The 14,133-nt window shown below is 45.2% G+C and overlaps 1 protein-coding gene across 5 annotated transcripts in view; it reads left to right on the top strand.

Moving 5' to 3' along the window:
* The window catches only part of LOC308285612 (receptor-type tyrosine-protein phosphatase F), a 169,239-nt gene that overhangs the window by 7,545 nt on the left and 147,561 nt on the right, over positions 1 to 14,133 (top strand). For all 5 annotated transcript variants that reach the window (XM_080726423.1, XM_080726426.1, XM_080726424.1 and 2 more), the window contains one exon: positions 11,066 to 11,233. In XM_080726423.1, coding sequence (XP_080582549.1) covers positions 11,131 to 11,233 — 103 coding nt within the window. In that variant the 5' untranslated portion in view covers positions 11,066 to 11,130. The remainder of the gene's footprint in view (positions 1 to 11,065; positions 11,234 to 14,133) is intronic.

The raw sequence follows: 14,133 nt of genomic DNA, 5'->3' as shown, positions 1-14,133 counted from the left end.
GTCAACCTGAAGGTGAACTACCTGATACCAGGGTCTAACATTTTAAAGAGTAGAGAGACTACCTCCAACCACTGCAGATGTGCTAGTTAGCACATCTAGAGTATGTTAATACCGGTATAATAGTAGCTAGTAGGCTATACTTAATACTTAATACATACATTAATATATTCTATACAGAGTGGTTAAAATAACATTTGATTTAATTCACAGATTGTAGTTAAAACAATTACAACCAGGATAGGATAGGATAGTTTCAAGTTAGTTAGTTCAAGATAGTTTCAATTTGATTAATTTTGTGTGATTATAGCCTAGTGTACCCTGACCAAAGCATCCAACATGTGTAGTCCTATATGTTGTCCATTACCTTGGATCTCCTGTGGCTGACAGTAGTAATGACAGGGTTATTAGCCGTGTCAAACATGTCAAACTGTTGTACTTTATAGATGATTCCCATAATGTCCTTTCCCCATGCACATTCATTAGCTTTCTGACCTGAATATGTTATCCTAATGATCAGTGCCCTGCTGACCAGACACAAGGCCTCACTTGAAAGGAATGCAACTCCTCAGATATCTGTTGACTTGTTCCTCAGATCTTAGACCAGTCAGTCATACACTGGCTACGTGACCAGCCCTTGTCAATTGCATCAATCTTTAGTAATTGTAGTTGGAAGCTTTAGCTTGTAGAGTCGACTCCAGTTAGGGGTTCAATGTCTTGCTCAAGGACAATTCAAAACACACAGCCAGGAGGAGACGGGTATCGGCCCGGGAACCTATAAGTTCCAATACCAAGACTGTAGACTGCTGTACCTCCTGAACCACTGCCAGTGCCACAACAAACTGAATTGAACGTTAGCAAAGATCTGATCTTTCCCAGTGAAGGCTGGTTAATCTACACAACAATTGGCCAGTGGCAGTTTACTACTTCCTGAATGGCTGTTCCCCTGTAGCAAGTTGGGCTTGTTGAGGCAGTCTGCGGAGCCCGCAGATCTGGAATCAAAGGCGATGGTCACATGCTCCAGCATGATCACCTAAAGTTTATAACAAGCCATGATGGCAAGATAGATACCATTAAACCAGCCTCTGGCATATTACTACCTCATTGCTTTGATGACGACAACATCGGCTGTGATGGCCTTCCATTTGTTGACCTGACAGAGGCACTTTAAGGGGCGGCGGGGTGGATGGTGCATGGAGTGTCAGGTCCTGTCCCTGTGTGTCTTGTCTAGCGTGCTTGATGGCCTGGTGTTCACTCTAATCATTGTCAGAGAACAAGACGGCATGTCAGGGAGAATTTGTCTGGATCTCTTATTTTCGACACCATGTCGCGGATGCTCAGTCAAACATCATGAGTCCTACACAAATGGACTGCAGCTCTGGCTGTTGTTTGTGTGAGTTAACCCGTAAGACTGGGCGGAAACACATCTGTGTCACGTAAATACTTAACCATTAGTTTTATACTTTGGCTATTCAAAAATAGCAGATATACAAGCTCATAGCTATGAGCTTGTAGATCTGCTTTTTAAAAAACGTGAAAAAGTCTTTGTATGTACCCACACTCTCTTGGTGAACTCTTGGAGAATTTTGCTCTGCCTTTGTTCTTAGTCGCTCTAGTTTTTGTATTTTGCAGTAACTGTCTTTTAGTCAATTACAGAACTATTTGGCTGTGAAAAGTTTAGTGGTTTAACTTCATTAATCAATTAATTATATTTTTTTCCTTTTATTTTTAAGTTTTGGTTAACAAGCTAAATTTCTTGGCAATGAGGACATCGTCAAAAAACTGTTTTCTTGGATAAAGATCATCAATTTAGCCCCAACTTCCTGTTTTAGCCGGGGGCAGTAGGGGAAGGGGTGGGAGTAATAAATGTGGGCAAAGCCATTTCACAGATTTATCCATTATACACTATTACAGGGTTATTTTGATTAGTCTGCACAATCCTACAAACCCAAAGTCAACTCAGGATTTCTTTAGGTGGAATTATCCTAGAGAAAGAGGGAGACAGAGAGAGAGAGAGAGAGTGTGTGGGGGGGTGCGTGAGTGTGCCTTGTTACCAAACGGTTGCTCTACACTGGAGGTAATTGATAGTCTGGAGGTTGTCTCAGCTGCAGGTAAATCCTATGTGCAGCTGCAGGGTGAGAGAGGCAGGGCCAGCAGAGTGGGTATAAATAAGTCTACTAAGGACTCAGAATTCAGAATAACTAGAGGCATGGTGGGGAAAAGAAAAACACTGAGAGGTAAGACAGCATGTCCCAAACAGAAGGAGGTTTTTTTTCCTCCCCTCCTCGAGACACCGTTTTCTCGCAGCAGCACAGCCTTAATGTGTAGGCTACATTTAGCACCGCCGTTCTCTCACCGGGACTGGCACTTACCGTCACTGTCGGGAAGAAACCCTGTATCTCCAAGTTTCAAATGTTGTATGTTTTTTCTTGCCCTGCTTCTTCATACAAGAATGTCGCACAAAACTAGTGAAAATGTGTGAGGAGCTGTGTGCTTGTAGATCAGCTATTTTCACTCTTTTAAATCATTTTTAACATGATAAATACAAAACGAACGGTTTTGGACATTACAAGGTTTCCACCCAACAACAACGTTGGGTTGCCTTTTACTCAGGATTCCTTGCTCACTTGGTGCACAATGCCAAAGCACGTAAGCTTTAGTGTCCCCTTCCTGTAGTGTTTCCCTTCTTAGATGTTTCAGAATCAGATTAAAAGTCGCTGCTCTGCTTTGAACAGGGGGCTGTAAAGATGCTGAGAGAGAGGGTGGGGTGGGGGGGTCTGAGTGAGAGATTCATAGGCGGTAATGAGGACATTGGTGGAGTGCAGGTCGTGGTGTTGTGGCTCTGGCCTGTCACTATAATGGACCTTCCTATTCAGTCAGCCATCGATTCGTGCTACTCACAGGCCTCATGCGCCTGTTGTTCCTCACTCTTCCTGTCTGTCAGTCTGCCACCTTGGAGATGGAGGACCAGGCAGGCAGAATCCTTCCCCAGACGACTGATACAGGGGGCCAGATATTTTCTCATTACCTGAAAGAGAGTAGTAGTAGCCTGGGGTTAGAAGTCCAGGAATGTCAGTGTGATTCTACAGTTTCTTTGGTTAAGGCAAGTGCAACAGAAAGCCTCAGTCCTGCAGGTGGTTGGATTAGCGGTACAGCAGCCAGCCGAGTGCTGGTATTTGGTTGTGGCCCTGGCTGGCACGAACTGCAAATCTGACACTTTGGAACTTAACCTGCCATCACCTGGAGTTCCTGGGGATGTGATCTAGGAACGGAAAGGACAAAGGAAGTTCAGAGTGCTAGAATCTGCGGAAGGAAAAAAAGAAAAGTTCACGTTATATTTGCCTATTATTACTCGCCCTGAATAGGGCCATTGGGGTTCATGCGGTTAAGTAAGTGCCAACGCTTTAGCTGTGGGCCTTAGTAAAGATCAGCTCGCTCTGCTAGTGATAAACATAGGGATAAACATGGGGCCATTATTCTTATGTTTTATTGCATTTGTAGTGTGGTGAATTCAGCCCCTGCTGTCCGTTGTGGTGGAACAGGGGACAAGACAGTTGAGCTGAGAATCCCTCATTCTGGTGCCCTTTATCGGCCGTTCCCTGCCTATTCTGCACTCAGCTATTTTACATTTTAAATCCCTGGGCCTCTGGAGAGCGATGGGGATATATAGCCCCATCTGCTCCAACAGACTGGCTCATAGCTCAGACAGAGACAGGGAGAGAGAGAGAGAGAGAGAGAAAGAGAGAGAGAGAGAGAGAGAGAGAGAGAGAGAGAGGGGACATGATCACGGGTGGGAGAGGCCGGGGGATAGAGTGAAACGCAGGCTGACAGAAAGACAGAAAGGCTTATTAGAATCTGCCTCCTTTCTGTAGTTAGACAGGGTCTGAGAGGATAGTCTTCCCAGAGTCGGAACATAGGCAAGGAGCTGGTTTAAGACCTCTGGGATCCTAACCCTCCCTCCACCCATTTGGAATGTCAGCTCTGCCACTCGAGGCAATTTGGGTCTCTAGCAGTTTGACGCAGACCTGGGATCTTGTCCTGTTCGGCGGATAACACAGTGGCATGTTTGCCCCGAGCAAATTCCCATTTTAGCATATGTGTTTATATATTTTAACATTTTCTCGTCAAGGCAGTCACTAACCTGTGCATGGTTCCGAAACCCTGTCTCTCATGTGACAGCTTTTCTGTATCCGCCAATATAATTCTGAGCAGCAGTGGAGATCCTTGTTCCCTGCCCCTCTCTGAGAGTTAGCCTAACCCTTCCCTCTGTCAACAATAGGGCTTGTTCTTCTGCTGTACCTTGAACCACAGAGGATTATTTTTCCTGTCTCTTTTACATGCACGGTTGTAAGATGAAATAACAAAACCCTTGTGTCAATATACAGCTCCGTCGCCACTTTCCAGCTCACACTGAAGGGGGAGAGAGAATAAAAAAACAACCCACAATGGACTCGTTTGTTCTCTCCCAGCCAATTTGAAATAAGCCTGGACGAGCACACCTAGTTCTTGCAAGTATTACAAAAAACAAAACAAAAGGAAGTGGGACACATTATACTTTGCTATAATAATGACATTCTACTTCAGATACTCTCTTTTCTTACACCATGTTTAACTCATTTGATTATACTATATACACTTACACTATATCGTAGCGTGCCAGACATTTCTTTTGCCTACAGCTGTCTGAGATACAGTTCTGTCATCAAGCTCCGGACTTCGTTCGCTTGGAGAGGCCCCAGGAGGTTTCCTGCCGGCCTCGGGCTTCAGTTCCAGCCCGTTACAGTCTATAATCTGGCCTGACACCAAGCTGATTTACAATAGCCAACTAGCCTAAGCGTTGACTGACTAAGGGTAATTGATTTAGATCAGTGAGCCCACCTGCTGAAAGGCATGGAGTTCCTGCTACCCATTCATCCCCTTTTATCATCTGCTTGAAAATTAAGGCCTAGTGTTCCCTGTTCCCTGTGCTGCCTGAGGAATCCTTACAAGTTCTATTCGTCTTTAGGTTTGACTAATAACGTTTGAACGTACCACGACGAAAAGAGAAACTGTACAGTCTATTTGCTTCTTGCTTTTTCACATTGACTTTTATAATGATAAATGAGCCTTAAACCTAACACAAATTCTTCACAATTGATGTAAGCCATCAATATTATTTAAGCTGATCGATCTTGTGCTCTGGCTCGAGCCAAGTCGGAACAGCAACCTCTTTTTCGCTGACCGTAGATCGAGTGAATGTCTTATTTGCCAGCTTTCTCCGCTCACATGCTTCGACTCTTGCCTTTACTGTTGTTGGGGTTGTGTGTGTGTGTGTGTGTGTGTGTGTGTGGGGGGGGGGGGGGGGGGGGGGGGTTAGTAGTAGTTGCATGGTGGGGAATTTGGGGGGGTTCCAGGCCTTCTGTGCTGCCTAGACATTTTTACGGCACCATCTGTCCACAGATAAACTTTGAAGTGGTGACGTCTTAGGTTAGGGTCTTTCTCGCTTGCCAGCATACATTTTGTTTTGATATATATGCACATCTGCTATGGTGAATGTGTCTGGGTTGGGTTTATTATGTAGCTAATTTTATCCTCGGCCATAGAATCATTCTTAATCACTCTCAAATAAAAGCAGTTTTTCGACACTTAGACAGGTATTAGGCTGTTTTTAAGATGTATTTTGAAATACCCAGTTGCCACACGCATAGCTTCATGCTCTTTTATTTTAAAAAATCGTTTTCATGGGTCTTAGGTGTACCAAGTCGGCTCATATCAAATTTGTGTTCTATCAGTGTGAGATTGGACATTTTGTTAGGAATTCCTAGTGTTTCACAGTTGTTGACCATATTCATTCCTCTCCAATCTCACCTGCATAGTTTGTCTGCTTTCATTGTAAGCTAAACATGTCCCTTAGCTGCTGAAGTTTGCGGTTTTGAACAAGGACAGTGTTCCATTATGCATGATCAGCTCAGGTGATATAGGGTTGGTATGCACGGCATTGCTTTTATATGATGAATGTCTGTTTTATATTGAGCCTGCCTTTGATTGATTGCGGGCCCTTTTGCCAAGCACTATGTAGCATAAGCCATTTATTCCTTGCTCTGCAAGTTGACAACGCCAATAATCACCCTCCAATAAATTCAAATGGAAGTGGCACTCTGGTATGTCTGTTCAGCCTTGTGTAATGCATATCACTTTTCATTCCCGGATTGATTTGCAGCTGAAAAAGATTGGTGGTCCTCCAGAGGTGATTGTAAATACCCATTTCATTGATAATTTATAGAGGTCCTTGAGTTTTGTTAAATGTTCACCCAAGCGGACTAAAGGCCAATCGACACTATATCATGTGGATTGCGGCCTTATATGCTGCGGTCGCTGCATTCTGTTGAGATGTGACTCAGTGCTTCAACCAGTCAGGGCATGATCGGAAGGCCAGCTCAGTAAATCCACTCCTCTCGCTTCGTGGATTCATCATCGTGTTTCATCATGATGCGTCATCAGGACTGGCTGCTATGTGTACCATTGCACAATTATTTCAAGCGGCCCTCGCATCACCTGGTGAATTTTTACCAGCATCTATAGACACTGTCACTTAGCTATCACGTCAACACTTTCACTTGAGTTCAACAATCAAGAGGTCAGCGTTCTTTACTTTTGGTTACTTGTCGTAAGGAAGCGTGCTGTCTCTTCTTATCTCTAGGTTTGTCGCACCACTCCATCTTCTTCCTGGCAGTAAAGCGTTAACAATTAACTCAGAAGGAATCGGCTCGTAAACAAAAGCTCTGTAAAGCCCAATAGGTCACAGGACATTACCCTTTCTTTGGTGAATTTCAATGCAGGGCCTTGTCACGACCCTGTTAAGGCTATGCACCGTCAATCTTATGGAAGCAGCGTGGTGTCTGGGACTCTGGGGGCAGTTTGGAGAGAAGAAGTAATTTCACTACCCGCCTTTACACTTTCATTTTCACTCTGCTGCTGCGGTGCAGAAGGCCAGCGGTTCTCCTTGCAGAGTTTATCTTTCTCCATGTTCTCGTTCCCTGCCTGCGTACAAAAAGAACACTATGTGTGTGTGTATTGTGTGTGATGAACCTTCCAGGGCAGAGAAGAATCATCAAGGGCCGTGTTTATGGAGCCGTCACAGCCGTCTGCACCAACACAATCCTTGCACTAACTTTATCACCTCCAGAGATGGTCATGATTAGCCCTGCACTCAAACCAGCCGTATATCTCATCTGCCCACCTCCCTATGCTCAGGATGAGCCAATAAATGGAGTGTGTGGGGGTAGGGGGGGGGGGGAGGTATCGACAGGGCACAGGGCAATGTGAGTTTGGCTGGTAGCGTTCTTACCTTGGGCTGCCCTGCAGCTAGCTGTGTATTGGATTGCCTGTAGTGAGCCGTTTGTGTATGGGTGGTCACACACACACACACACACACACACACACACACACACACACACACACACACACACACACACACACACACACACAAGCACACCGGGGGAGGTTAGTAACACCTGTGCGGCAGCCAGCATGATGTGGGTGGTCCAAGCAGGGTATTATTGATTCTCCAACACCCATTACACATTCACTCACTCCTCGGTTATTATTGACCCTAACGGATAAACGGATGGAAACCAATTAGTTAATTAACAGACATGACGCATGACACACACATGTACACACACAACACAAGCCATCCAAACAGAATCCAGATTGGCATTTTACAACTATGTAAGGCATCACACAACCTCACAAGGACAATGCATCGACTCTGAAATGCTCTCTCTCTCTCTCTCTCTCTCTCTCTCTCTCTCTCTCTCTCTCTCTCTCTCCCTCTCTCTCTCTCTCTCCCCACCACATCGCGGCAGACAATGCCTCCCTTTGAGCTGAGCCGCTCACTTGTTTTTTTTTCTTTTCTCCACACTGCAGCATTTCCACTTTTCATAGCCCCCCCCTCCCTCCTTCCACAAGCATCAGCACCACCACTACAGACAAGCCACAGCACAGCCAACACATGCGGACGCCAAGTGTCCCACGGTATTCTCCGTGTGCAGCTGCAAGGCACCAAGCTGCACCAGTATAAATAAGTAGCAAAATAAATAGAAGAAGAAACGGCGGCTCTAGGAACGCATCTCATTGAAGATGAAAAGCATCTGCCTCTCCCTGGCATCTGCCGTGAAAGATATCCCTCCTCCGCCAAGGGTTTTGGAGCACAGCGAGTGGCCAAGTCTATCTTGTTCACTCACTCACTCACTCACTGTCTGCCTACTGACTCGAAACCAACGCTAGGCTGGTGCACCTTTAAAAAAAAAACAATAAACTCTAAGTCGACCAAACTTTGTGTGAATTTCGTTCATTTTAAACTTGGGGCATTAACTTGAAAGAAAAAGACCCCCTGAATGTCTTTAGGATTCCGGTCGTGAAGTGGTGGGTGTGATCCAGCTCCTTTGGCACACCGAGCTGTGTGATTTTCTGTGGTCCCCCCCCCCCCCCCCCCCCCCCCCCCCCCCCCCCCCCCCCCCCCCCCCCCCCCATACTGCTAAAGCTTAACACATCACAATAAGCTGCTTTCTCATTACCAGTGATGGTGGAAATGCAGGCCCCAAAAAGAGCCCCATTTTTGGGTTGTTGACTTTTTGGTTCTATTGCGTTAAATTACTCCGGCTGCCCTCCGGGTATTTTCCACAGGAGACTACATGCTGGGAGGAGCAAAGTTCTGCTTGATACAATCACAGCTTGAACTTGTCGTGTCACTCGGTGACAGATAGAGTCAGCACCGCACAAGATGTTTGGAAATTCCGCAGAAGTATTGGTAAGGTGTCCCGCATTCAAAATGCGTTCGGTAGATGTTGAAACATCAAAAACGCGTTTCCGTTTCGTGACTGAGAGTTGACGAGGCGCTAGCCATTGACGGCACTTGTCTTCAGACGTGCCAAGGCAAAGCATTACCATTTCGACACCGTGACTCACACAACACTCCCTCCCTCACATCATCTCCCGTTCCCATCCCTCGACTTATTTTCCTCGCTAGGCAACTTGTCAGAGGAGATTAAAGGAGTATTCAGACAGAAAGAATTCTTGGATTTTTGTTTTGCCTCGTTAAAAATCTCTCTGTCTTGTAGTCCTATGTTTTCCTTGGGCCTGGTTTATAAAGTCTTGTGTGTGTATGTGTGTGCCTGCTTTTCATGCATGTGTGCATGCCTGCGTGCGTGTGGTGTGATGTGAAGACGTGCCTGGCGCTGTGTCTCTGTTTCCTCGTGTATTGAAATAGCCACATGAGTAATGGCCTGCTTAACACCTCCACAGGCTTAAGAAAGGAGCGGGTTTGCTTTCTTTTTGTTCCCCTCTCAAGATACTGGAGGCATTGTTTCTCTGGCACTCCACCTTATTTAGCTAAACTGTATAGACTAGAGTTCAGCTGGCCTCCCACCAGGCCTCGAGATATTTCACATTGTTAGTAGCCGTCTTGTTTCTGTTTGCACAAAAATATCTGCGATCAGCACTGTTCACACTCGGGTGCAAAGTGCGCGGTGAGATAGAACACAGTTGGAGCTGAAAAACTTTTAATTCAATTGCAATCGACCTTCCGTGAAAGGTTTATACAGAAACGTTGTGAAGGAGCCCTTGAAGACAAAAGTTGACCCACACTATCACTGCTTTTCAAACTTTTCTCTTTTTTGTGTTTTTCTTTTGTTGTTTTGTTTTGTTTGTTTGCTTTTCTCTTTGGAACCTTCGTGGTGCTACCATTTTAATTCAAAGAAAATAGAGATATTGTTCACTACATATAAGCTTTGCTTTAAAAAGCATTCGATTACACAGATGGCCGTGGGCAACAGCATGTGGATAAGAAATGTATTTGGTTGCATGGTCAGGTTTTTCAGGCTGCAAATCCACTTCACCCTAGAGAGTGCAGTTCTGAGCGTAAGGCCAGTTATATTATAAGGCTATTCTAATGCCATGTCATAGCTAATACTGGTCTACATCTAATAAAAAGATAATTTTTCTATTCAGTGTAATAAGTAAGATGCCAGCTTAGTGGAACTATATATTCTCCATTCATGGGCTGTGTTGGCTATAATTAACTTAGCCCTAAATAATAAATTTACCCAGCTCTAAATAATAAATCTTATGAAAGTATCGAAGCTTGTGTCATTTTTATTTTAAGATGACATTCATTGTAGAGTGTCAAGCTGCCAGCTCAGACAGTGAAGGAGTTAATGCGACCCACTTGGCCCACTCCTTCCCATCCTAAATCTCATAAAAAAGATAAACTATTGCAGCTTTATTTTGTTTTAAGACAGCCTAGCCACCCTGTCCGTTCCAGAGCTTGGTTAATCGTGGTTAATTTGTCCAACACCTGCAACCACTTTACCAACCAACCATAACCCCCTTGGGAGGGGTATGTTGTGTGTGTGTGCTAAGTGTTGCGTGTTGTCATTTGGTGAGATCACAGCACTTTGCATGATTTGAGCCCATCTGGAAGGCAGTGTTTCAATATCTTAATGGGGAACATTAAGTGGGCGGTTGTCCCTAGGGAATCCATCTCGGCCTCTGGAGAGGTCCCCTTATTTTTGTGGCAATCTCTTTTGTAATGATGACGCGTTGGTTGGTGTCATTCCTGTGTCCCAGCCTCCCCTTCTTTTCCAGCATTATTTCCTTTGTATCGGCATACGACACATTTGCTTGCTGACGCAAATGCGCTCCACTTTTCTTTTTCTCTGCCCCAAGTGATGTTTTTTGTTGTGGGTATTGGGCGTGCTCACATTCAGAGACAGCACAAAGATATTCACCACTGCAAATCTGTTCTCTCATATTTTCATCCCCACTCGACTTGAAACTTCTTGCCGTGACACTTTGTTGTAGTGATGCTTAGGCTATACAAATGCAAATGATAAATCTGGGGAGCCAGTGGAACCAGTGGTTCTCAAAGTGGATTTCTAGGTTGTAAGTATGTAACTTTAAGTTAAGGGGAAACCTTCAAATGTCAAAGTTTGAGAACCACTGGTTTGGGCACACGCTATAATTGTCTAAATGCCTAAATTGTAAATTGTTATCCTAATATTTTTCCCACTGTGTTTTCTCTTCCTAGGTGCTAGTCTTTGATCGTGTGGAAGTGTCTAGTGGGGGGGGGAGGAAGCAGTGCCAACCTGGAACATGGTGCCTAACATTCACCTGTCAGTGCCCCTCCTGCCCAGAGGGGCGGCGCCGTTCCTGCTTCTTCTACTCAGCTGCATGGTGTTCTCCTCTCAGGCTGACAGTAAGTAAATGATACTGGCAAACTCCTTGATTCATGTTTCAGTGGCATTACTGTTGCTCAATGGTTTCATCCAACGAATTATTTTGAGTGAGGAATGATAATATAGTAGGTAGCGCGGTTTGTCAGAATTCATTTGAAAATAACTTGTCATACATCCATATTTTATGACCAGTTACAGGACTATATCCCTTGCTGCAGAATGTGCAGATGCTCTCCTCCTTTAAGTGCCTGTCATTTTTGTATAGCTATTAATAGCTACATTGTTGGACTTTCAGGGAGCAAAGAACTCATGCTGTTCAGTTTCCCACGCACTTTTAGCACTGCAATATTGAATATGAAAATAGTGAATATGTTTTCTAATTCTTTACCCGAGGTGCAGAAAGCTGTAGAGTTTGTAGCGAAAAGAAGCATATCGTCGTTGTCGGGTGAAAACCTTGTATGTCCAAAACCGTTAGTTTTTCATTTTTCATTTTGAAAATGATTTAGACTAGTGAAAACAGCCTATCTACAAGCACACAACGCCTCGCACCGCGAGGCGTTGTGTGCTTGTAGATCGCCTGTTTTCACTACTTTTGTGGGACGGCCTCGTACGATGAAGCAGGGCTTTACTTTGCGAAAGAACGTACAGATTTGAAACTTGGAGATATGTGGTTTCCACCCAACAACGACGATATAGTGGAATGCAGTGAAGCGCTCTCATTGGCCCTATGCCCCGCTGTCGATCTGAATGAAGGTTGCAACCGCAAGACGGTGCTCGGAAAGATGTGTCACTGTTGCCGGGGTCCCGCGGGCCTCTGGAGCGGCCACAAGGCAGCGCCCTTCCGAAGACAGGGTCAGGGACAAAATTAATTCAACACATGACCTCAGCTACGACGCTGTCACAGGGTCACTGTAATTCAATTAGACCCCCCCACCACCACCACCACCACCACCACAACCATCCTCCGGCCCCAACCCCCAACCCCTGTACGCCAAGGGCCGGTATGGATTGGTTATATTGTACCCTTTGCCTTATTCTCACACTCCTCCCGCCCAGCGCCATCACTCTTTTCCCGCCTGTGCCCGTGTGCCTGTGTCTCCAAATTTTAACACAGCATCAGCACCAGCCTGACCTTGCAGCATATTTGTAACGGCTACTACTGGTTTTTTGTTTTGTTTTTAATTGACATTAGTCTGGAAAAGGCCTAGCTATCCTTGCCTATAAATGTGATAGTAACTGTATCAAGCACTTTATCACCTGTAATCAAAATGTAGTACCTATGCAGTGTTTTCAGCCATCTTTTGAAAGGACGGAGATACAACCCAAATTATTCTCATAATGTCCAGTCAATGTCGAGGGGCTTCAGCGTGGACTTTCTGTCCTCCTCATGTGCATCTCGTCTTTGTACTGTACGCCTTGCTGTCTCCAACTAGGGCAAGACCCCTTTGGTCCTTAATTACAGTAATCATATTTACGGATAAAAAGACTGCCAGGCCTTTTAATTAACAGACAAAGATTGTCTGTGCAGCGACACACTGGCACTGGCAATTCTGCAAAAAGGACACCCAAACACTGAGCCAGCAATAAGCAAACGAGAGAGGAACTGGCAGATTGCACTATGCGCAGAAGATAAGGCCGTCTTTGTTAGCGAAATGGCTCATTAGAAGAACGACCAGCTCTGCATCGTTTAACCTACAGTTGTATGTTAATGCCTGCCTCCCTGGGAACAGGCCCAAACCTACTATTACCTAGACTGTAGTGCAAACAGACATAGAATTAAAATAAGACAGCAGGGAGAAGGGGGAGGTGGGCACCTACCGCAAATGGCGGGGTTGTGCACATTTGTTGCCTGTAATTTGTATGGCTCTCCGTTATGCGAATGCGATAGTCCTGCTTTGCGATTCCCCTGAATTACAGAGCACATTGCAGACAGATTTTTTTTTTTTTTTTGGGGTAGGGTGGGGCGCCTGGCAAGGTTCTGATTACTGGGATTCCGTCTGTCTCTACTCTGCTAGTGCTCTGATGGAAAGAGTTTCGCCAGACCAAGCAACCACCGATAGCAGCTTACTATATAACTGATCTCCCAATCTTCCTCTCTTACGGATGCAATACTCCAGAGTTTATATTTACAGCTTGCAGCGGTTAGTTTAGCTGACATTGGATGGTTATGATAGATAATAGGATAATAGTAACTAGTAAGTCATTCTGATGACCTGCAGGTTTGCTATAACAGTTCATAACAACAATATACTATAATAGTCTCTCTTCATGGATGTGTTCAGGCACACAGCCATCGCTGGAACCACCGAGTTCATGGCCAGCCCGTGCATTGTAGACCATATGCCTTATACTGCTTTTCTTCTACCTGTATGATTACTCTAACAGTTCAGCTAGCGCTATTGATCAGACTCTGAACAAATAGGCGTGAAAGACACCCCGCCTCCCCCTCCACCCGCCACCAGCATCCATAATAGGGCCCTATGACATCATCCTGGTATCGCCATAGACTAGTTCCACAATACATTGTGATTACTGCGAGTGCTGATCTCAGACGTCGCATCGATCCCCGGGGAGGCCGGCCTAATCAAGCAGCCCTCTATATGGCCTCCTCATACACAATGGACCACCTCCACACACAAGGACGAGCTTCAAAGTCACACACATCCACCACTTAAATGTAATGGTTATCTTTTTGTTGTGCTGTCATTGTGAGTTATTTCATTCGCTTTAATGCACTTTTGATGTATGTCTCTCTCCCTCTTCTGTTATAATCTTGGGGGCGGCTTTTCATGTGCGCCTCAGTGAGACCGCAGACCCCCCAGCCCCCTGAGGCAGAAGGATTACCGCCGGCATCCTAATTAGTTTGATAAGGTTAAAGTGACTTTACTGAACCCACGGTGGCGACCCTTTGGCCTGCAAA

This window comes from Nannobrachium achirus (assembly GCF_963921795.1).
Source record: "Nannobrachium achirus genome assembly, chromosome: 5".
NCBI lineage: Eukaryota > Metazoa > Chordata > Actinopteri > Myctophiformes > Myctophidae > Nannobrachium > Nannobrachium achirus.
This window is presented reverse-complemented; position numbering and strand designations above follow the sequence as displayed.